At 37.6% G+C, this 21018-nt stretch overlaps 2 protein-coding genes across 4 annotated transcripts; both read left to right on the top strand.

Annotated features, from left to right (window-relative positions):
- Nucleotides 1–3889: 3889 nt before the first annotated feature.
- On the top strand, nucleotides 3890–8763 carry LOC119984183 (E3 ubiquitin-protein ligase ZNF598-like). The gene is made up of 7 exons (XM_038828011.1): nucleotides 3890–4298; nucleotides 4980–5282; nucleotides 5694–5902; nucleotides 5990–6038; nucleotides 6152–6241; nucleotides 6376–6438; nucleotides 6564–8763. The coding sequence occupies exons 1-7, from the start codon at nucleotides 4131–4133 to the stop codon at nucleotides 8172–8174; spliced, it is 2493 nt and encodes an 830-aa protein (XP_038683939.1). The 5' UTR covers nucleotides 3890–4130; the 3' UTR covers nucleotides 8175–8763.
- A 993-nt stretch (nucleotides 8764–9756) lies between these two features.
- On the top strand, nucleotides 9757–20934 carry LOC119984211. Of its 3 annotated transcripts, none has more exons than XM_038828054.1 (20): nucleotides 9757–9916; nucleotides 10054–10358; nucleotides 10460–10577; nucleotides 10665–10747; nucleotides 10864–11087; nucleotides 11185–11305; nucleotides 11829–11911; nucleotides 12413–12622; nucleotides 13109–13468; nucleotides 13833–14001; nucleotides 14617–14808; nucleotides 15853–16062; nucleotides 16164–16256; nucleotides 16703–16917; nucleotides 17174–17749; nucleotides 17832–17912; nucleotides 18046–18131; nucleotides 18922–19671; nucleotides 20186–20339; nucleotides 20456–20934. In XM_038828054.1, exons 1-20 carry the CDS (start codon nucleotides 9805–9807, stop codon nucleotides 20517–20519), a joined length of 4206 nt encoding a protein of 1401 aa, XP_038683982.1. In that variant the 5' UTR covers nucleotides 9757–9804; the 3' UTR covers nucleotides 20520–20934. The 3 variants fall into 3 exon arrangements, with proteins under 3 accessions (XP_038683982.1, XP_038683980.1, XP_038683981.1); XM_038828052.1 differs by having other exon boundaries at nucleotides 18916–19671; XM_038828053.1 differs by lacking the exons at nucleotides 9757–9916; nucleotides 10054–10358 and having other exon boundaries at nucleotides 10452–10577; nucleotides 10669–10747; nucleotides 18916–19671.
- Nucleotides 20935–21018: the final 84 nt, after the last annotated feature.

Below are 21018 nucleotides of genomic sequence, written 5' to 3'. Positions count from 1 at the left end.
ATTTTAATGTTGTAGAGATTTAGAATAGAGAAACTAGTTCAGTTGTTACTAAATAGAGAATCTATAAATTATCAAAAAGTGGTGTTTGAGTAGATAAAATAGATAATCTGTTAAGAGACATCAATATGAGTGCTCTTATATAATAAATTTAAGCGGAAAGTTACAAGATCACTCATTGAAACTTTTTATTCCAATAAATCTAATCAATATATTAATTTTGTAATAAGTCCCTTCATTTTTTGAATAAAAATACCACTCTCCATACAATTACACCACCACTCCACTTTTAATTAAAAAATTCAATGAGAACATGCTGACATCATTGGTGATGTGACAGTGAAATTTTACTAAAAACAATAAAATTCGATCTAAAAATGAGAAATTTGGACTAAATTCACGTACCAAAAAAAAATTGTGATACTCTGAAAAACATTGAACTTTCACTAAAAACTGCGAAATTGACCTAAAAATGTGAAATTTGGACTAAAGTCACATACCCAAAATAACAATGATCTTCTAAAAAAAAAAATAGTGAAATTGGGTCTAAATATGTGAAATTTGGACTAAATTCACGTACCAAGGAAAAAAATCATATTCCAAAAAATAGTGAAAAAGTGATATTGGGGCTGGGCAGAGGCGTGCAAACATGCTCCATATCCTCCCATTGACATTCTTAACTTTACTTTTGTTTAATATTATAAATGTCTAGATTGATTTAATAAATATTTTTTTGAATAGGATTTTATGCTTGACCGTGGAGCGCAACTACATTATTGGACTAGTAACTCAACATCTTAGAGGGCCCTTTAGTGAGGTGATCAAGCCAAATAACATTCACTATGACCTAGCAAAAATTACAAAAGGTTGAGAAGATGAAGTTTGTTATCACACTTAATTTGGACATGTAAAAACTTTAAAACTTAAGTAAATCATTTAGAATGGTGATGACAACTAACGATTATTATGCTATAGATTGGAAGATCGGGTAGGGTGTAGAGCTTTTGAGTTGCACGGCTCGGCATCAGATGTTGAGTGTATGAGGTGCAACTGAACCATGAGATGCGATGATGTTCAAAACATTATTAGCATTTCTAGTAGTTAGGTACGTGTTTTACTGCAAATTAAATTTTTTACCAAGTAATATTTTATTCATTGATTAATCAACTCTAATTTGATGCAGTGGATGATTGAGATCAATAATATAGACATAGTCTCGTCGGCCGATTTTATCTATGCGACTATGTATCAAATACTTGAGTATCAAGAGTATGTAAAGAAGTTTGGCATTGAACCACGTTGTTCAATACCATCATGTCAGTGATTAGTAAGGCCCAAGGTAAACAAATTAGTGCCAATATTTTATATATTAATGAGAGACATAACAATATGATTTGATTTTCTTTATATGCAGGTGATGCTTAATGAGAATTATTAGATATTCCCGGGAGATTTGAAAAGGTCCGAAAAATGGTGGAAGATTATGATGTCCTTTTGGTTTTAAACCTATCACTACTTGCTTTAAATACTTACAAACTATTGATAAAAAAAAAATGCTTACAAACTAGCGAAGTATATTTTCTCCCTTTATTTTCCTTAAATGCATTTGATGTTTCAAATTTTATATACTTTAAACATATAAAATTTACAGAGAAGCATTCAAGAAAAAGAAAAAAATGGTGGTTGTCACAACCGGCACAACGGATTTGGACAACACGCTCCATGATAAAAATAATAGAAATGCACCACCCGCTCCATGAGAAAAATGCTAGAAAGACACCACACGCTCCATGAGAAAAATGTTATAAGACACGGGGATAGAAAAATGTTAGAAAGATGGGACAAGTGCATAAAGTGATTGATACCCGACTGATTTTATTTATGCGACTATGTATGAAATACCTAAGTATCGAGATGCAGTGGATGATTGAGATCGATAATATGGACATAGTCTCCCCGGTCGATTTTATCTATGCGATTATGTATCAAATACCTGAGTATCGAGATGCAATGGATGATTGAGATCGATAATATGGACATAGTCTTCCCGACCGATTTTATCTATGCGACTATGTATCAAATACCTGAGTATTGAGAGTATGTAAAGAAGTTTGGTATTAAACCACATTGTTCAATACTGTTAGGGATTACTCAGGCCCAAGGTAAACAAATTAGTGTCGATATTTTAATGAGAGACATAATAATATGATTTAATTTTGTTTATATGTAGGTGATGCTTAATGATGAATTATTAGGTGTTCCCGGGAGATTTGAAAAGGCCCAGAAAATAGTGTGAGATTGTGATGTCCTTTTGGTTTTGGGCCAAACACTGCGTGCTTCAAATGCTTACAAACTAGTAAGGTATTCCTTTATTTTATTTAAATACATTTAATGTTTCAAATTTTTTATACTTTAAATATTTAAAATTTGCAGAGAAGCACACAAGAAAAAGAAGAGAGTGGTGGTTGTCACAACCGGCACAACGGATTTGGACCACACGCTCCATGAGAAAAATGGTAGAAAGACAACACCCGCTCCATGAAAAATGCTAAAAAGACACCATACACCCCATGAGAAAAATGCTAGAAAGACACGGGAGCAGAAAAATGCTAGAATGATATGACAGGTGCATAAAGTGATTGATCCTACGCTATATAATAAGATTCATGCTCCAACGAAAAAGGTAAAGTTTATTTTGTTTGAATTGGAGAGATAAGGCGACCCCTCCCATGGTTAGTTTGGATATGCTGGATAAATGTGACTTCCTCAAGACAAGACGGTCAATAACAGGTTTCGTGTTAATCGGCAAGTCTCAACAAATCTTAGAACCGTACAAAGACAGCTTCCTACTTATCCTTGAACAAAAATAAGGATTATGGCTCTCTAACGGTTGGATGAGAATAAATAAGGATTATGGCTCTCTAACGGTTGGATGAGAATGGTGGTTATGTACAGTTAGTAATTAGTTCCATTATTTGTTTGTTAAGTTTCTATTTAAGAACATATGTTTGTGTTTAAGGCCTTGTTGGAACAATCAATAAAATTCTTTCATGTTTATTCTTCTTCCTTAAACTTCAATTTCTATCTGATTTACCCTATGATTTGATCAAAGCATACCATTTTTTCCCAGATTGTATTCATATATATCATTTTGGCTCATGTTTTGAGTGAATGAGCTTGATCATATAAAAAAGAACCCCATCGAGAGTGAAATAGAACATGCACGGGTCGTAAATAAATTGAGTCTGCTGGTGTTGCACACATCCCTGCATTATAAAACAACATTAATGGGAAACTAGAAACATTACATTGCATAGCAAGTATTGGATATTGCCATATAGAAGTTAGCAGGATTTGCATGCATACGCATATTGGTCATTATGTTTTATGGCCTGGTATATAGCTTGGTCTCCCCGAGTGATTTATTTGGATAAGCTCACTTCCATATAATCAATTAGGCTTTTTCCTAAACTTATTGACCCAAAATTTAGCTTACCCGTCCTGGACTTACAAAGCCCGAGAATCTACATATGTGCCCGAAAGTCTAGTCCACGATGGCAAGTTATCAAGAACAATCACCTCTACTTTGTTTTCAGCTTATCATGAGCAGCCCAATCAACCCTTCAAAAAGCTGGTCTGCACTGAATTTTCGTGAATACTTGGGAAACAAGTTTTTGGGAAATTGGTAGCAGCCAATAAGTTTAAAAAAAAAAACAAAAACTAAATAATAAGATGGCAAATATTATTGCAGTCAATATTTGTGTACGCCTTTCGACATTGACCAATTTATTTGACTTTATAATAATTTTTTTATTCTAAAAAAATAGTGCGGGTTATATTAAAAATAAGGGAATAAAATAAATGCCAAAATTGATACCATCACCGACCCAACTCCCAACGACCATCGGACGTGCCGTAAATCCGAGTTTTTATTTACCCGATTCTTCTCGTCCCGGGAACCTTATAAATTGTATCGGTGCGTGGCTTTTGATTTTTCTTGGTCTGTTCGATTTCTGTAAACCCTAGCTAATAGCCTTTTCCTCTCTAGTTAACATTGTCTCTCCGATCAGGTCTTTCGTCGATCACAGGGAGATTTATTAGAGAGTGGGGAAAAAAAAAGGAGATATTAAGGTATGGATGACAGTTGTGCCGTGTGTGCGGAGACCTTGGAGTGGGTGGCCTATGGGGCCTGCGGGCATCGGGATGTATGCTCGACCTGCGTGGCTCGCCTCCGTTTTATCTGCGACGACCGCCGCTGCTGTATTTGTAAGACCGAATCCTCCGTCGTATTCATCACCAAGGTATTAGGTTTTCCTCTTTTTTGCAGTACTAAAGCCATAGCTCTTGAATTGATGTTGGTTTTTCTTCTTTTTTTCAATTTGTGAATGGACTGTTTGAATCTGTGGAATTTGTATTGGAATTCATGTCGGATTGTGGGATTGATAGGATGGATTAATTTAATCGGGCAGTGGAATTTTTGATATCCATATGGTTACTATGTGCTCAATGTAGCACGTTAAGGCTATAACTATATTGGATTTCAAGTACGTGTAGTGCTGGAAGAGGATCATTTATGTGTTTCCATTCATCATTCAATCTGAATATGGACTTGAATGAGTTTTTATTTGAAGCTTTATTTTGATGCAGAAAGGTATTTTATGGCTTTCAATGTCCATATGTAGTTGCTAGGTAACTCCGTTTGTGTATTTGGTTGAATTTACTTCAATACAAAGGTACAAGTTGTTTGCATTCATGATAGTTTTATATAAAAGAGGAGGAATAATAGAAAAAAAACATAAACTTACATCCCTGTTACTAATATGAAATACTGCCAGATGGGTGCTGGTTGCATTTTCCTGGGTTGCAAAAGCTTCTAAAGCATCAATTCTCTATGACCTTTTCTATTGCTTTCTATTCTTCATGCTAATAGATGTTTGTTTGTGGTTCATATTCACTTCCTGTGTTTCTGATGCTTTTTGCAGGCTTTAGGTGATTATACTAGGATGATAAATGACTTTTCAGTATTGCCATTTGAAGTAAGGGAGGGACAAGTGGGATCCTACTGGTACCATGAAGATACACAAGCATTTTTTGATGATGTGGACCACTATAAGATGATCAAGGCAATGTGCCGATTGTCATGTAGTGAGTGTGACAAGATGGACGATCAACCAAATGATGTTTCAAAGCGTAGGGGGAGGTTTAAGAACATTGAGCAGTTGAAGGGTCATCTATTTCATCGGCACAAGTTGGTGATGTGTGGTCTGTGTTTGGAAGGACGGAAGGTGAGGTTCTTTTTGTATAAAATTCTATGTAGTACCTGTTATCAGTTTTATTTTTTGCATGTTCTGTGAGTGGTTGAATGGGGAAGGTCAATTTGAGTCTTGAGCTAGTTATATTGTTAGGGCTTACATTTTCCTTTTGATATCGGGATGGCTGATGAGACGTGAGCTGCATCTTTTTCATAATAAATTGGTCTCATCAACCAATTTCAATGGGAAATGTGTTGATCTTGCCTTTTGCACTTGGAGTCTTGCGGTTGTAACAATAAAGCTATATTTTTCTTCTCTGCTTTGTGTAATCCTTTTTCCTTTCCTTGGAATTAATTGAATCTATGTTGGGGAGTGGCTATCTATTTCTTCTTCTTTTACGACCTACTGCATGATTACTGAACCTCCTCCTGCTAAATGATTCAGGTATTTATTTGTGAACAAAAGCTGTATTCTAGATCACAATTGAATCAACATATAAGCACAGGCGATTCTGATGTCGATGGTAGTGAGAGTGAACGAGGTGGCTTCACTGGACATCCTATGTGTGAATTCTGTAGAACTCCATTTTACGGGGATAATGAGTTGTATATGCATATGTCTACAGAGCACTATACATGTCATATATGTCAGAGGTAATAAATGATTCAATAACAATGACTGCATTCTTAAGATGCATTTTAATTTTTCTTCAAAATTTTACCATTTAATGATCATCGCAGGCAGCATCCGGGACAGTACGAGTACTACAAGAATTATGATGACCTCGAGGCAAGACATTCTTTCTTTACTCTGACATTTCTCCCTCAAAATTTGATATTTCCTTTGTGATATTTTTCAAATTCAAAATATATGTATAAACAGATGAAAGTTATTTCTCACAGATGCACTTCCGCAGAGAGCATTTTATTTGTGAAGATGAGGCCTGTCTTGCCAAGAAGTTTATTGTCTTCCCAACCGAAGCAGAAATTAAGGTTAATTTTGGAGCTCAATGTTTCTTGCGTACTTCTCATATTCCTTGTATAAACATGTCAATTTGATTGTCTGTTTCCTGCACTCTGGAGCATAATTAACAAATTGCTAACTGTAATTCTGCCTTTGTCTTCAGAGGCATAATGCAATTGAACATGGAGGTCGCATGTCTCGTTCTAAGCGTAATGCTGTTCTCCAGGCATGTAATACATTCCTAAGTTAATTTCATTTTAGAACTTTTGGTTCAGTTATGATAAATGTTCTTTCTATGGTTAACAAATATTTTTACGCTCTGACATTTTTCTTTATACTTTCATGTGCCAGATACCAACTAGCTTTCGGTACCGTCAAAGTATTGAACAAGACCGTCGTCGGGGAGGAGGTCGGTCGTTTCACCGCGATCCATCTGACAATCAAGTTTCCATGGCCATACAAGCTAGTTTAGAGACGGCTAACCCAGATGGCACAGCCCGTGACCCTGTGTCATCATTTGGTGCACAGTCAGTCCATGATAACAGAGATGTGTCTATTGTTGATCCTATCGTGCAGCCTTTTGAATCATTGACCACAACAGATTCTGAACAACCTTCAAGATATCGTCAAGCCTTGGGGCAAAGCTCTAGGGGTGTACCTTTGGGAGAATCTTTATTTCCTCCCTTGGCGGTAGGTAACAGCAGCAGCAATCATGAAAAATCCAAACAGGATTCTGAACGTTTGCCTGTTAATACAATGGCGGCAAACCTCCGCCGACAAAACAATCGGAAAGCTACTGTTCTCTATTCAAGTCAGGCATTGCCTGAAGTAAGCCGTTGGCCTGGACTACAATCGAGTAGTTCAACACAACATAGACCTACAGCCAATATTAGACCTGCCACATCTCAAAGTTCTTCTAGTGGACCTGCACTTGCTAGTTATGCAGGTTCTGTTCTGCCTCAGGCTCAATCTCAAGTTCGACCCACAATGATTCATGGACTTCCATCATCTAATTCTTCATTTAAGTTGGGCAATACTGGAAAGATCAGCCACTCTGCATCGGCCCCTAATCTTTCAGATAATGAACCATTGTTACCATTTGTTTCTGATTTTCCTCCAGTTTCAGCAACGCAGATACACAAGATGCCCCCAGTTAGTCAGGCTTTGCCGAAGGTGGAAGATGTTCATACAGCTAACAAATCTTTGGTTGAAAAGATACGTGCTGCTCTTGAATATGATGAAGATAAGTACACTGCATTCAAGGAAATATCTGGACGGTATCGTCAGGGTACGGTGGACACTGGAAGATATCTCAATTATGTGCAGCAGCATAGTTTGTCACATCTTGTTATTGAGTTGGCCATGCTTTGTCCAGATGTTCAGAAGCGGAAAGAGCTGGTTGATGCCTACAATGCCAGTTTGCAAAGCAATGGTCTGCAAGCAAATGGGAGGGGCCAAAGCAGTGGTACCCAGCTGGACGACAGTAGTAACTCTAAGAAAGGCAAGGGGAAGAACTTAGACGCTGACATCAGTAATTCCAAGGATGCATTAGCAGATAGCATTATAAGTACTGCCCGGAAACTGCAGTTGGGTAACAAGTCTATCGAAGAAGAGGTGGAGGTACTATCAAAAGATGGTTACCGTACCACCAAAGGCAAATCAAAAGTGATGGTTGATGGGCACCAGTTAGAGCATGGTTCAGCTAATAGGGGCCAAAATGATTCAACATTTGTTGGTGGTGGATCAAATAAAAATGTGAGTGGTGGGGGTAAGCCACAAAAGAAAACCTCAAAGTTCCACAGAATGAGGCTAGGTGATGGTTCTGTGGCTGCAGCTTTAGATCTCAAAAATTCTAACCCTGATCCAGATCCTGATTCCAATGGCGGTGAAAACCCTATTGGGATGCCTGCTCGAGGTGTTTGGCAGAAGAAGGGCGGAGGTCAGAAGCTCTTCTCTAGCTGATGTGTAGAACTTTACTAGAATGTTTTGAGTTTTGGCAGGTATCATGAATGCATAGCAAAGTTTTGGCGGAATGGCGGAAGTCATGAGCTCCTCTCTAGGTGATGACGTGTAGAACTTTGCTGGATTGTCGTGTTTTGGTGAGATTTCATGGTTGAGTGGCTATGGATGAGAAATTTTCCCCTTGTTGCTGTAGTTATTACTCTGCAAATCATATACCGGCGTAGACTCTTGGTTTTTATCATTTAAGGTGGGAGTTGTATGAAAGCTGCAAACTTCAGATGGGGCGAATGGAGCATGTTCATCCCTTTTTAGTTTCTTTATTTGGGAGGCAGGTGTTCATAAAATACTGCGTTATCAAGTATATAACAAATTAAAATGTTTTTGATTTGATAATTATGCTTCTGTAGCGTGTTTCCTGGTTGTTTTCTATCTTGTTATTTATGTATTCTCAAACTAAATTGAACTCGATAATCTTGTTGCCAATTTGGAATTGGCACTTTGGGAGGATGGCCTACTAGGGTTCTTGGGAGGCCAAGACTATTGTTTTCTCTCTTGATAACTTGAAGGCTCATTGAGTGTCCTTTGTCCCCGAGTTTGTTTGTTATTTTGCTGAATGAAGGCTGTATTAGTGTCGTGTTCCGAACTATTTAGGAGAAGTGATGGTCTGATTGCAGTGTAGCTTGAATGAGGCAACCACAGGAGCCTTCTCATTCCGTTGGAAATTTGAGTGAAAGTGTAGAAATTTGAACCATTTAGGAGAAGTGAAGGCCTGATTTCTTCCCTTCCTTTGTAAGAGTAATAGAATGAGCTAGATGACAAGTAATTAAAAGGACTAAGGATCGACCGCATATATAATATCATCTCACAACAGAAGGCGGCTGACTTTAACCATTGATTCATCTTGGGAAGGAGGTGTTGCAGGATTGGATCTTCAACTATACATAGTTCAGAGCTCAGAGATCCATACTGATATATCCAAAGGTTTTTTCACTGCTGTAGCACCTGTACAGAAAACCATCCTCTTAAAGGATTCATGCAAAGAATCCGTTGAAGTAGATATAGAAAATGCTCAGACTAAAAATATTTAACAATCACCAACGATACGGCGGGGATAGCTCAGTTGGGAGAGCGCCAGACTGAAAATCTGGCAGTCACCCGTTCGATCCACGTTCACCGCAGGATTTTAGCTCCGATTTATTGTTCTTTACTTTTTGTGGCCAGCCCAAGCCCAGTTTCAGTTAGGCTGGTTGACCATGGGCCGTAGGCCTGATTCAAATCAGGTTTTTAATCATTTTTAGTCCAGTTTCAGTTGCTCTTCTTTATTCTGCGGTCGGCCCAAGTCAAGCTCGGTTGCGCTCGCCAACTATGGGCTACGGCCTTAATCAAATATAGGTTAGGCCTGATCTTTTTTGGGCCTTACGTGGCCAAGGCTTGTGAAATTATTCCGGGCCGGGCTACGCCAGAATCAAATTTAGGTAGGCCGTAAAACCCTTTTCTTCTTTTGAGGGAACGCCGTAAGCGGTAAAACCCTTTTCTTTCCCTGAACGATCGGGATTGTGAACGAAGCAAAAAACTGAAGGGTGACAATAGGGAATCCAATTATCCAAACACGGTAGAAGCTTTTGAAGCCATGGCGACAGAACGGTGGCGCTTACAGAGTGGGCAATACTTGGGAGAAGTTTCCGCCCTCTGTTTTCTCCGCTTACCCTCTCACATCTCTTCTTTTCCTTTCCTCTTCGCGGGTAACAATTTATGAATTCGTTTCTCTTGGTTTCAATTTTGTTCTGTAATACATTGAAACTTCACATCTTTGCATCTAAAGAACACCATTGCCAGTTTGGTAATCGTTATGTACTATGGCCTTCTTTGTCTCAAACAGGTTCTGGTTCTCAATTACTGCTCTATGACCTTGCGGCGGGAACTTTGATACAGTCCTTTTGTGTGTTTCAAGGGATTCGTGTGCATGGAATTTCTAGTACCTCTTTTGTTTCCACAAACTCTTCTCACTCATCACGGCTTGTTTTTAGAATCGCTGTGTTTGGCGAGAAGAGAGTAAAGTTGTTTAATTTAGACGTTGGAATGGCATTGGAGCCTCAGAGTCAATCCCGAGTGTGTGTTAGTTTGGTTTTGCTCCATTCTCTGCCCAAGTTTAGTCACTGGGTCTTGGATGTTTCCTTCCTCAAGGTGAACCTTTCGGCTTTATCTTTGTTTGAAATAATATCTTCGAAAGTATCATTTATTGATTTTTTGTTGTTGAGATGTTTATTTGTGTCCATTGGTAGTAGAACTGTGTAACCTCGTCGCTTGAGGAAAGCGATTTTCTTGCCATAGGATGTAGTGACAACACTGTCCGAATCTGGGATGTCTCTAGCTTAAGTTTTATTCTTGAAGTGCAATCTCCCGGTTAGTTTTCATGGCATTTTAAAGTTTGGTGTGAAACTTTATCTAGCTCAAATTTTATCAGCTTTTCATTTGTTTCTTCAATTGTAGACAGGTGTCTTTTGTACTCCATGCGTTTATGGGGTGAGAATCTTGAAAAACTCCATATTGCTTCTGGCACTATCTATAATGAGGTTAGCAACTTAGCATACATCTTTCAAAAAAACTTATTCGGGATTTTACTTGGTGGTCTTGATACTAAATTATTGTTGCTTCCAATTCAAGCATTCTGCTTTGTGTTCTTTTGTAGGTTATTATTTGGAAAGTGGTTCCTGAACACGGGGGATTGTCATTGACTACTACAAAGGAAGAGGACTTGCTTTTGAGCAGTTCATCTTCCAACAATATCTGTTTTCGAGTTCAACAATACAGAGCTGTTCATATACATAAACTCTCTGGACATGAAGGTTCAATATTTCGCATTGTATGGTCCTCCGATGGATCTAAACTAGTTTCTGTATCTGATGATCGTAGGTAAAGAAGTTTCCTGGACTGCACCTTCCTTATTTCACTATTATTATGTTTATGAATAGTAATTCGGTTTACATTTAATGATTATTAATCAATACAGTGCTCGTATATGGACATTTCACATTCAACAAAATGATTCTGATGACTGCGAGGCACATGCTGCTGCCCATGTGCTATTTGGTCACAATGCTCGGGTTTGGGACTGCTGTATCTCTGATACTGTAAGCTGCATATATTTGTTCTTCACGTATGGAGCATGTTTGTTTGTCATAAATAAAGTTCCATGTTTTCTTATTAAAACAAGAACTTGGATTGTGACCAGTCTAAAAATTAGGCAATGTTTATCGTGCCTAAATTAAGTATGTAAGTAATTTCATTTTTCTCTACATTTCAAATCATGCGATGAAAGCCGGTAACTAGCCAAAAATAAGAAAAGAAGCTACAAAACTCTAGTTTCATGGCCAACATTTTTTATTATATGGGCCAAGTCCTTTTTTTTTCCTTTGCGATTGAGGAAAATTATTTTTCCTCACAGCATTTTGCCTTTATATATGTGGAAACAAATACATGACCTTAGACCAACAAAATTTTGATAGGACATGCTATGTGGATGTGAGAATCCATGACATCTATTCTCTCTCCTCTATTTTTCAAGTGCCAAAACGTTATTTTAAGTTTAATTTCACATTACTTATATTTCATGTTTGGATTAGTTGATTAAAGAATATTACTTTTTTGTTTCAGTTAGTTGTCACTGCTGGTGAGGATTGCACTTGTCGTATATGGGGGTTGGATGGTCAACAAATTGGAATGATCAAGGAACACATGTAAGTTGCAAATATAGCTTTTTCTAGCTGAGATTGAAGATTGTTTAATTCAAGGTTTAAATGTTTAATGATGAGTTTACAATAAATTCTGAACTACTATCATGTTTTACTGATTAGTTGTTACTACATAATAACGGAAAAGGCAAAAACCAACATAACATGGGTGGTTTGGAAAATGGATAAAGGCTTTGATGATGATGGTGTAACCTAGACATCCCATGTTTCAGCCTTCAGCAGCATTATCAATCTGTGTCCTTGGGAGTAGAAAACCTTAACTTTAGCCTTCCTTGAAGCACGAACTTTGGAAGATTACATGTATGATGTATCTGTAAAACTAGCGAACTTGCCTCCTAAAGAGATCCATCATGACATTTACACTCATTTCTTAGTAGACTGCGGCTAGAAATGAAACTGCTTTATCTTTAAACCAGTACCTTTGCATTCTTGTTTAATGGAATAGGTGAGATTTTAATGTACTTTACTCCTTAATGTTTTTAATAGAGGAAGAGGTGTATGGCGATGCTTGTATGATCCAAATTCTTCACTTCTTGTCACTGCTGGGTTTGATTCTGCAATCAAAGTGTATCAACTGCAAGCGTCTTTAGGGGGGAGAGTGGATGAACATGCGGAGGCAAAGGAATTCATTGACAGAACAGAGCTATTTACTATTCGTATCCCAAATTCATCTGAGCGTGTTGGACTCATGGACAGGTAATGACCTGCATCATCAGAGCTTCTAAAGACAACTGTCAAAATTTATTAGCATTGAGAAGGAAGGTGGACTAAATCCTTCTATATATATAATGCTGCGATCAAATGAAAATATATGGAATCAGACCAATTATTTTTGTGGGGTGTTTTCTTGAATACCCTGTCATGAAATAGTCATTCAGGCTGGGGGAAATGTGCAACAATTTGATTTTTTAGAAAAGCACTGACTGTCACTTGTTGAAGTCCTAGTAGAAGTTTGAAATGCAATATATGTGTTTTGTTGTGGTAATATTAAATTGTGAACTGGTGGTGGATGTAAAACTGGTCTGGTTGTTGAGAATAACTTATGCGGCACTTATTAAATATGGGTTCTCAATCCATTATGTAGCCCTTATGCCGTATCATTCCTTTGACCTCTAAATTCTTGAACTTACTGTATTGCTATTACTCTGTATTTAAAGCTTTTGTTGACATTTTTTGTTGCAGCAAAAGTGAATATGTACGTTGCCTGCGGTTTACGTGTGAGGATACCCTGTATGTTAGCACGAACCTTGGATATCTGTACCATGTTAAATTATCAGGCACTGAGAATATAAAATGGACTGAACTTGTGCGGATCAGCGAGGAGGTTCCCATTATTTGTATGGATTTATTGTCTGGAAACTTGTCTGAGGACTCATGTTATCTTATTGATTGGGTTGCTCTGGGGGATGGTAAAGGTAACATGACAATGGTTAAAATTGTTACTGATGCTTGCACTCCTCAAGTGAACTGCTGCTTTACATGGCCAGCTGGAAGAGAGCGACAACTCTTGGGAACATTTTGGTGCAAGTCATTGGGAAATAGGTAATGGCTTTTCATTACGGGATTGAATTAATTGTATCAATCTGTCTAATTTTCCATGCTTGTAGTAATTAATTGTATGGATTATTGGACAGAAACCAAAAGGGCTCTTTGTGTTCTCTTTGTATAACAGCTCAAAAGAAATGTAATTAGGTCATGTATTATGATAATCCAGTTGTAATGATGCTGGATAAATTGAAGGATTGGGGGGATAAGGATCCAAATTGTGACATAGTTGTTGAAGCCAGTAGTTATAAATCCAATTTGGCTTGCGTATTCTTTGAATCGCATTACACTCATAATCGTGAGATGATATATTGTCCTGATTTGTCTCGGATCCTGAAAGATCATGATGTTTGCTGTTTAGGTACGTCTTTACTGCTGATCCTGGAGGAGTTTTAAGGATGTGGAGATTATTTGACTCCTCACTATCCGTAGACACTATTGTAAAACTTGACAATGTGTTCCTTCTTGCTGAATTCAAGTCCTGTTTTGGAACACGAGTGATGTGCTTACATGCATCTGTTGACGAAGAGGTATCTCATTCCATCAACTACTGATTCTTTTTCTTTTGTTTCTTTTAGAACATTTTTCTTGTTCTATGTTTTTGAGAGGGGATTTTTCTATGTAATATCGGTTAATAGTGTGTGTGGACTGCATTTGTTTTACTTCATTTAAACCAAACAGGATATGTCATAGTGTTCCGTTGATATTTTTGTTTATTCTTGTCAGTTTTCATATAAGAACAGCTTTTCAGTGCTGGGTGGACAGTTTTATGTTATCTGCTTTTTTTTCCCTAATATCTATATATAGGGATATAGACTCTCTCTCTCTCTCTTACTCGCTCTCCCTCTCCCTACCCCCCTCCCTCCCCCCCCCCTCCCCCCTCCCTCCTCCCCCACCCACTCACTGACACGGTCTCTCCCTCACTCACATGCGGAGAATAATGCACCGAGAGATAGTAAGGGACTGTGCCAAGTTTTATGAAGTTATCATGATTCATGAACGCACTAAATGTGAAAACATTGTAGTATTTTCAGATCTCTTGAAGACCTAATATAACATACTGTGGCTGCTGAGCCAGTTAAATATTATTTGTTGAAATTTGATGTTTTATAATGTTTGGTTGTACCTTGTTGTTGAACATGCAGGTGCTGGTTTGTGGGGATCTGCGTGGCAATTTGATTGTATTTCCTTTATCAAAGGGACTATTGCAGGCCTCGCATGATCAGTCAGAAGTAAAGATACCTCCTCTAACTTATTTTAAAGGAGCTCATGGGATATCAACTGTTGCCTCCATTTCAGTTACTAAATTGCACGCCAATCAGACTGAAGTATGCTCGGTATGGCTGGGTTCTTGTGTCAGAATGTGCAAACATAAAATCAATACCTTTTGATTAACGTGTTTTTTTCCTGTTAAGAAGGGATTGTTGTGAATTCATCATTATTGTAGTCATATGCATTACTATTCTAACTGCCTGTTTTGAGATTTTTCACAATTTGTTGAATCATTACAAAATTTTTGAAATTCAGAGGTATAATGTCATGTGCATACCTTAGCTGTTCTTGAGGAATGCATGTAGTATGTCAGTCATTGAAGATGGCTAGGTGTATAAAAGATTTTGCTCTGTCTCAGATATTTCTTGTTTCTCTTCCTGAATTTTGGGGTAGGAGACCTGGTATCCTCTTTCTCACTCTAAGTTCCACTATCTTAAGTCTTAACTCTTAAGTGGCTGCATAAGAGAGCTTTTCCTAAAAGAGCCTATATCAACGAGCATTCTTCTTATGTCATAGATTTTTCTCCCATCTTGAAATGGCTACATAAGAGAGCTTCTCCTAAAAGAGCCTATATCTAAGAGCATTCTTCTTATATCATAGATTTTTCTACTAATCTCCTGAGCTATGGTTTGGTGCACCCTCTATCTACTCAATAAATCAGTAATTTTATTTCTAGGACTGTCTGTGGTCATGGCTGTAGAGCTTCATTCATGACTGTTATGAACAACTGAATCAGACTAACACACCTGACATTCAGTACACCATTTTTTTGAAAACAACATTAAGTACACCATAGATTCATAGAGCCTCACACTTGAAACGACAAGTGCTAACAATCTTTTCACTTAAGCGATTGATATTTTGCTTGAAAATTTTGGTAAAAGCTTCATAATTCATGCCAAATATTTGAAAATCTCATGGTGTTCAACTCGTTTAAAGAAATCCAATAAAATATATACAACATCAAAAAGTCGAATCTTTGAAGTGTAAGTGCAAGACAACATCATTTTGATGTGATTGTGTGTTGTGACCTCGCCTTAGTTCTTCACATATACAAGTGTGTAATGAGTTTATGTCATTGGTTATTCACTATTTTGTGTTTGGTTCAGACCGGAGGAGATGGCTGTATATGTTATTTTGAATATGACAGAGATCACCAAAGTTTGGAATTCGTAGGGATGAAGCAAGTGAAAGAACTGAGTTTAATTCAACGTTTCTGTGCTAATAAAGACTCTGCTGATGATTTGGGGAGCAGCAAGTATGCAGCTGGTTTTGCATCTGCAGATTTTATGTTATGGAACTTAACTACTGAGGCAAAGGTACCTCTTACCATCACAATCCCTGAACTTGCTGAACAAGACACACATTGATGTTTGCCTGCAGTATTTCTTTTGATGCTTGAAGGTGCATATTTGAACAGGTGGTGCAAATTCCTTGTGGTGGATGGCGGCGCCCTCACTCATGTTACCTTGGTGATGTACCAGAGATGAAAAATTGCTTTGCATATGTTAAAGTACAATTTTCTTTTTCCTTTTCATTAATTGATTTGTAAAGCTTGACCGTCCCATTCTTTCTACTTATTTTAGCATTTTTAATCTGGCTTCTTGACTGTGAGGAATATTTTTTTTTATGTGGTACTACTAATAAAGGAGTTATTATAGCTTTGCTATTAGGAAGGCTGAATTTTGAGTAATAGAGTGCTTGGGTCTTCTGTCACCAAACATGTGCACCAAAAGTGGGAGTATTCTGATATCTTGTAATGAGTGCAAATCTGCATTTGACTCAAACACCAACTGAACTTCTGAAAGATTATGAGAACCACAAGGATGATTAGTCCATTTCATTTGGCATATTGCAATATCTTCCTGTTTTCTGGATTTTAAAGTTTGTTGTGATAAGACTTCTATGATTTCATTTCTGCTATTTTGTTTTCTGCTGACTGGAACTTTTTTTTTTCAGGATGAAACCATCAATATTCGTAGACACTGGGAACGAGAAAGTGAAAGGGGATTATTCCCCCAGAATCTGCATATGCAGTTTCATGGCAGGGAGATGCATTCCTTATGCTTTATCTGCAATAATTTGCAAGTTGGATCTAATGGAAGGCAGAGTCACGCAAATAAATCTAGTTGTGTTGCAACTGGGTGTGAAGATGGAACAGTGAGGTTGACTAGGTAAACCTATAACTCTTATTGGTCTGGCATTCGACTATCACTGCATGAGTATAGCTTGGAAAGTGCTTCCAACATACTTGGCACATATGTTCCATGGCTTATTACGTTTGAACACTAATAGTTTAATTTTTCCTTTTTTGTTCTTTTGCAAAACCTTGTAACTCCTTTATATATAAGAAAGCAAATATGTTGATATTGTACTTGAGTGCAATGCTTTTATAATACAGCTGGCTCATATTTATTATTCTTGTTTTAGGTATTCTTCTGGAGTTGAGAGTTGGTCTTCTTCAAAATTGCTTGGGGAGCATATTGGTGGATCAGCTGTAAGATCGATATGCTCTGTGTCAAAGATACACATAAGTGCTTCTGATTTGACTAATTCGTCTGACAAGGAAATTGAACAAAATGCTACTTCAGGGGAAATGAAAAATCCATTCTTACTGATTTCAGTTGGTGCAAAGAGGGTCCTAACTTCTTGGCTCTTAAGAGACAGGAAGCAAGACAATAATGAAGAATCACTTATTGAGAAACAAAATAATGAACAAGGAACTGAGTGTAAGCCTTCCTCTGGTGTGTTGTCATCAATGTCATTCCAGTGGCTTTCCTCTGACATGCCAGCCAGAAGCAACACTACACGTGGGAAAGTAAAAAGTACAGAGAGAATTGGGAGCACAATGGAAAATGGTACTGGGTTAAACAGCGAGGCAAATTCTAGATCAATTTTAACTGAGAAGAGTGAGTCAGAGTCAAAAACCTACTTAGATGGTAAACATGATGATGACTGGAGATACTTAGCCGTAACTGCTTTTCTTGTCAAGTGTGTTGGTTCCAGGTGAGATAAAGGACTTTCGTTCACTGTGAATATAACATATTTATTTTCTTGTAGGCCATCTGATTTTCTGTCTCTCTTCCAGGTTAACCATATGCTTTATTGTTGTCGCTTGTTCAGATGCTACACTCACGTTACGAGCTCTCATTTTACCTCACCGCTTATGGTACTAATGAAGGCCCTCATTTTTTACCTTCAGTTGATCTTTGTTTTCTTAAATAAAACTTACGTTCGCTTGATCATTTACCCTGTAAAGTTCGTTCTACGTTACTTTTATCCAATGTCTTATCTGATGTCAGGTTTGATGTGGCTTTGTTGATTCCTCTATCATGCCCAGTTTTCGCGTTGCAGCATATAATCATTCCTATTTGTCCGCCTTCTGAAAGTACGCAATCCTCTTACTTTGATGTACATGAATGTTACCATTGGAAGCATTGAACTTTAATTTAATGCAGCTTGGATGCATTCCCACATACTAATATTCTCTATCCCTTAGTTAGGTGCTCTCTTTTGACCCCCTTCATATCAAGAACAGATTTTATCATTTTGATGATAAGGTCTTATGCTTAGCTTCTTTTTTTTTAGCATCCCCTCAGCTAAATTTGTGATTCTAATTCATATCAAAAGTTTACCAATGTGCATGGAACTTGTTGCTACTCACTCGACAATGATGGATGACCACTTACTGTGTGTGATTTGAAAAGGTTCAAGTTACTACTGGAACCTTCTCTGAATTCCAAACGAGTAATACTACATGTTTCTGTTAGATATGGAGGCTGGAGTTATAATTTGAATGTGCTTCTTAAATTGGATCACCTACTAATTATTTTTAATAATGGCAGTTCGAGTTAAATGTAATGGTAAAGGTAGTTAATTTGAAGGCCACAACTTCCAGAAACCTTGAATTTGATAATATGCAGTGTTAATATTAATGATGCATGCATCATCCAATCTCCAATTTTTGGTCTATGCTGCTGATGGCTGCCTGATTTATCGTAATTAATAGTCATTTTTTCCTTGTGGATCGGTACTAAAATTCTACAGTCAAGCATGTCCTCTGGTTTAATATCTTATGTCCAAGCTTTGTATGTACTTATATTATAGATTTTGGAATTCTGATGCTAATCGCTTTCCTGCTTGGAGTTGTTGATTCTCATTTATTGCCCGAGCTGCAGAGAAGAGCCAATCTGGAAATGTTTATATTGTGATTAGCGGGGCTACTGATGGAAGTATTGCTTTCTGGGATCTGACTGAGAGCATTGAAGCTTTTGTGGGGCGGTTGTCAACTCTCAAACTGGAAGAACTCAAAGATTGTCGAATACGGCCACGCACAGGAAGAGGAAGTCAGGGTGGACGGTGGTGGAGATCATTGACTAGTAGCATTTCTAAGAAAGAATCAGGTGGTACTACAGTCACAGCAAAAGCTGGGCATGGAAGTAATTTCACTTCAGTAGACCATGCTATGAAGCAAGCATCAAGAACCCAAAAAAGTGCAGAAACTAGGGAAACAGTTTGTTCTCAAGCTATGGCTAATGGTTCCCTTGAATTAGGAGTGGATGCTGTTGATTCGTCAGCAGGGATATGCGAATTGCAGCCATTGTTTGTTTTGAAGAATGTTCACCAGTCAGGTGTCAATTGTCTACACGTTTCAGGTTTACTGGACTGCCAAAGCTCTGACAGTGATTTCCTCTTCAATATAATCAGTGGTGGTGATGATCAAGCTCTTCACTGTCTTAGCTTTGGTTTTTCACTGCTTGAAGCAGTCCCAGATTCTAAGATTATGATACCGGATAATATAAATTTATTGGTTAAATCTGCAACCATAAAGAACCGGGTAGATTTCAATCAAAACCAGATCCAGAATTACAGGATCAAACTTATACATCATGACAAGATCGCCTCAGCTCACAGTTCTGCTATAAAAGGTGAACACTAAATTTTACTTTTGATTGAAAATACTGTAGATATTCCAATATTTTTTCTTACATTCCCTTTCAAACTATGTGGGACATGAAGAATTTACTTTGTGTATTCTAAGTCACCCTTGCATACTTTCAGGATCTCCCTTTTGTAAAACGTTGGAAGAAATTAATTAGCATGTCTAAGTTGCTGATTTTTAAATGCCCCTGTAGTCCATGTTCTACCACCTTTAGTTACTAATCACTATCTGCGTTCTGCGAGTTTTTTATTGTACCCATGCATAAGAATTGGAGAACCATATAAATTTACAATTAGTCAACACATCTGTTGTCCTGCAATTGTCCTCCTCAATTTTAAATCCATGACCTTATTTCATGCGAACTTTATGACTGGCATCTTTGTAGGCCAACGGTGCCAATTTATGTCCAAGTTCTTCCTTCTTAGCAAGGTCTTCCTTAAGAGTTATTTAAGAAAGCATTCATGATAATGCCAATTGACATTGAGTTATACTTTATGAAGGTGTTTGGACAGATGGAACATGGGTGTTTTCTACTGGTCTTGATCAGCGCATAAGATGCTGGAGTCTGGGGGAGCATGGAATAGTTACTGAGCATTCTCATATAGTCATTAGTGTACCAGAGCCAGAAGCATTGGATGCGAGAGCTTGTGACAGGTGAGTAAAACATCTTACACTAAAACAACTTACGCCTCATATTTGCAGCTGTACCTGGTCTTGTTTGGCATTTCACTATAAATTTTTATTGATTTGATTCTCTTATGTGTGACCAGGAATTGTTATCAGATAGCAGTGGCTGGAAGAGGGATGCAAATGGTTGACTTTTCTGCAACCTGACGAATATAGAGGAGCCAGTGAAGTTGTTTTTGGAAATTCTCTGGTGTACATTTCAGATATTGGCAGGGATGCCAATTGTTTCATCATCGCAGGATCCACAAGAGTATTCTCTTTGAATAATATGATGAATGGTAGAACTTATCATTGCAACCTGAAGATCAAGAGTTATAAGGTATTGGAACACAGAGATTTTGCACTTTTGGTCAATATGTTTTACTTCCCTGGGTGTTCATTTGTGATCCTAACTGTGCCAACTCTGTTAAACTTTCACTATTCTTGTCATGTCCTCTCCCTGTCAGGGTGCAAGACTGCATATTGAAGTGAGAAAACAGTGTTGTGTGCTTTAACTGCAGTAGATTTTTTAAATTTGTGACAACAGTATAATTAAAAAGAGCTTAGTCTTGCCTCTTTTTTTTTCCCGAACTATTGGTGCCAAATCTTTCTGGTAGAAACTTTCAAGAACTTTTTTACATGGCAAACATATGGATGGATAAGCATA

This window comes from Tripterygium wilfordii, chromosome 18, assembly GCF_013401445.1.
Source record: "Tripterygium wilfordii isolate XIE 37 chromosome 18, ASM1340144v1, whole genome shotgun sequence".
NCBI lineage: Eukaryota > Viridiplantae > Streptophyta > Magnoliopsida > Celastrales > Celastraceae > Tripterygium > Tripterygium wilfordii.
This window is presented reverse-complemented; position numbering and strand designations above follow the sequence as displayed.

What these genes read in the sequence shown, in the direction of transcription:
- LOC119984183 (XM_038828011.1), top strand. Translation starts at nt 4,131, where the DNA reads ATGGATGACAGTTGTGCCGTGTGTGCGGAGACCTTGGAGTGGGTGGCC. An exon ending in CAACCGAAGCAGAAATTAAG is followed by an intron (nt 6,242 to 6,375) that starts GTTAATTTTGGA and finishes CTTTGTCTTCAG; the next exon opens with AGGCATAATGCAATTGAACA. An exon ending in AGCGTAATGCTGTTCTCCAG is followed by an intron (nt 6,439 to 6,563) that starts GCATGTAATACA and finishes TTCATGTGCCAG; the next exon opens with ATACCAACTAGCTTTCGGTA.
- LOC119984211 (XM_038828052.1), top strand. Translation starts at nt 9,805, where the DNA reads ATGGCGACAGAACGGTGGCGCTTACAGAGTGGGCAATACTTGGGAGAA. An exon ending in CTGGCACTATCTATAATGAG is followed by an intron (nt 10,748 to 10,863) that starts GTTAGCAACTTA and finishes GTTCTTTTGTAG; the next exon opens with GTTATTATTTGGAAAGTGGT. An exon ending in GATGCGAGAGCTTGTGACAG is followed by an intron (nt 20,340 to 20,455) that starts GTGAGTAAAACA and finishes ATGTGTGACCAG; the next exon opens with GAATTGTTATCAGATAGCAG.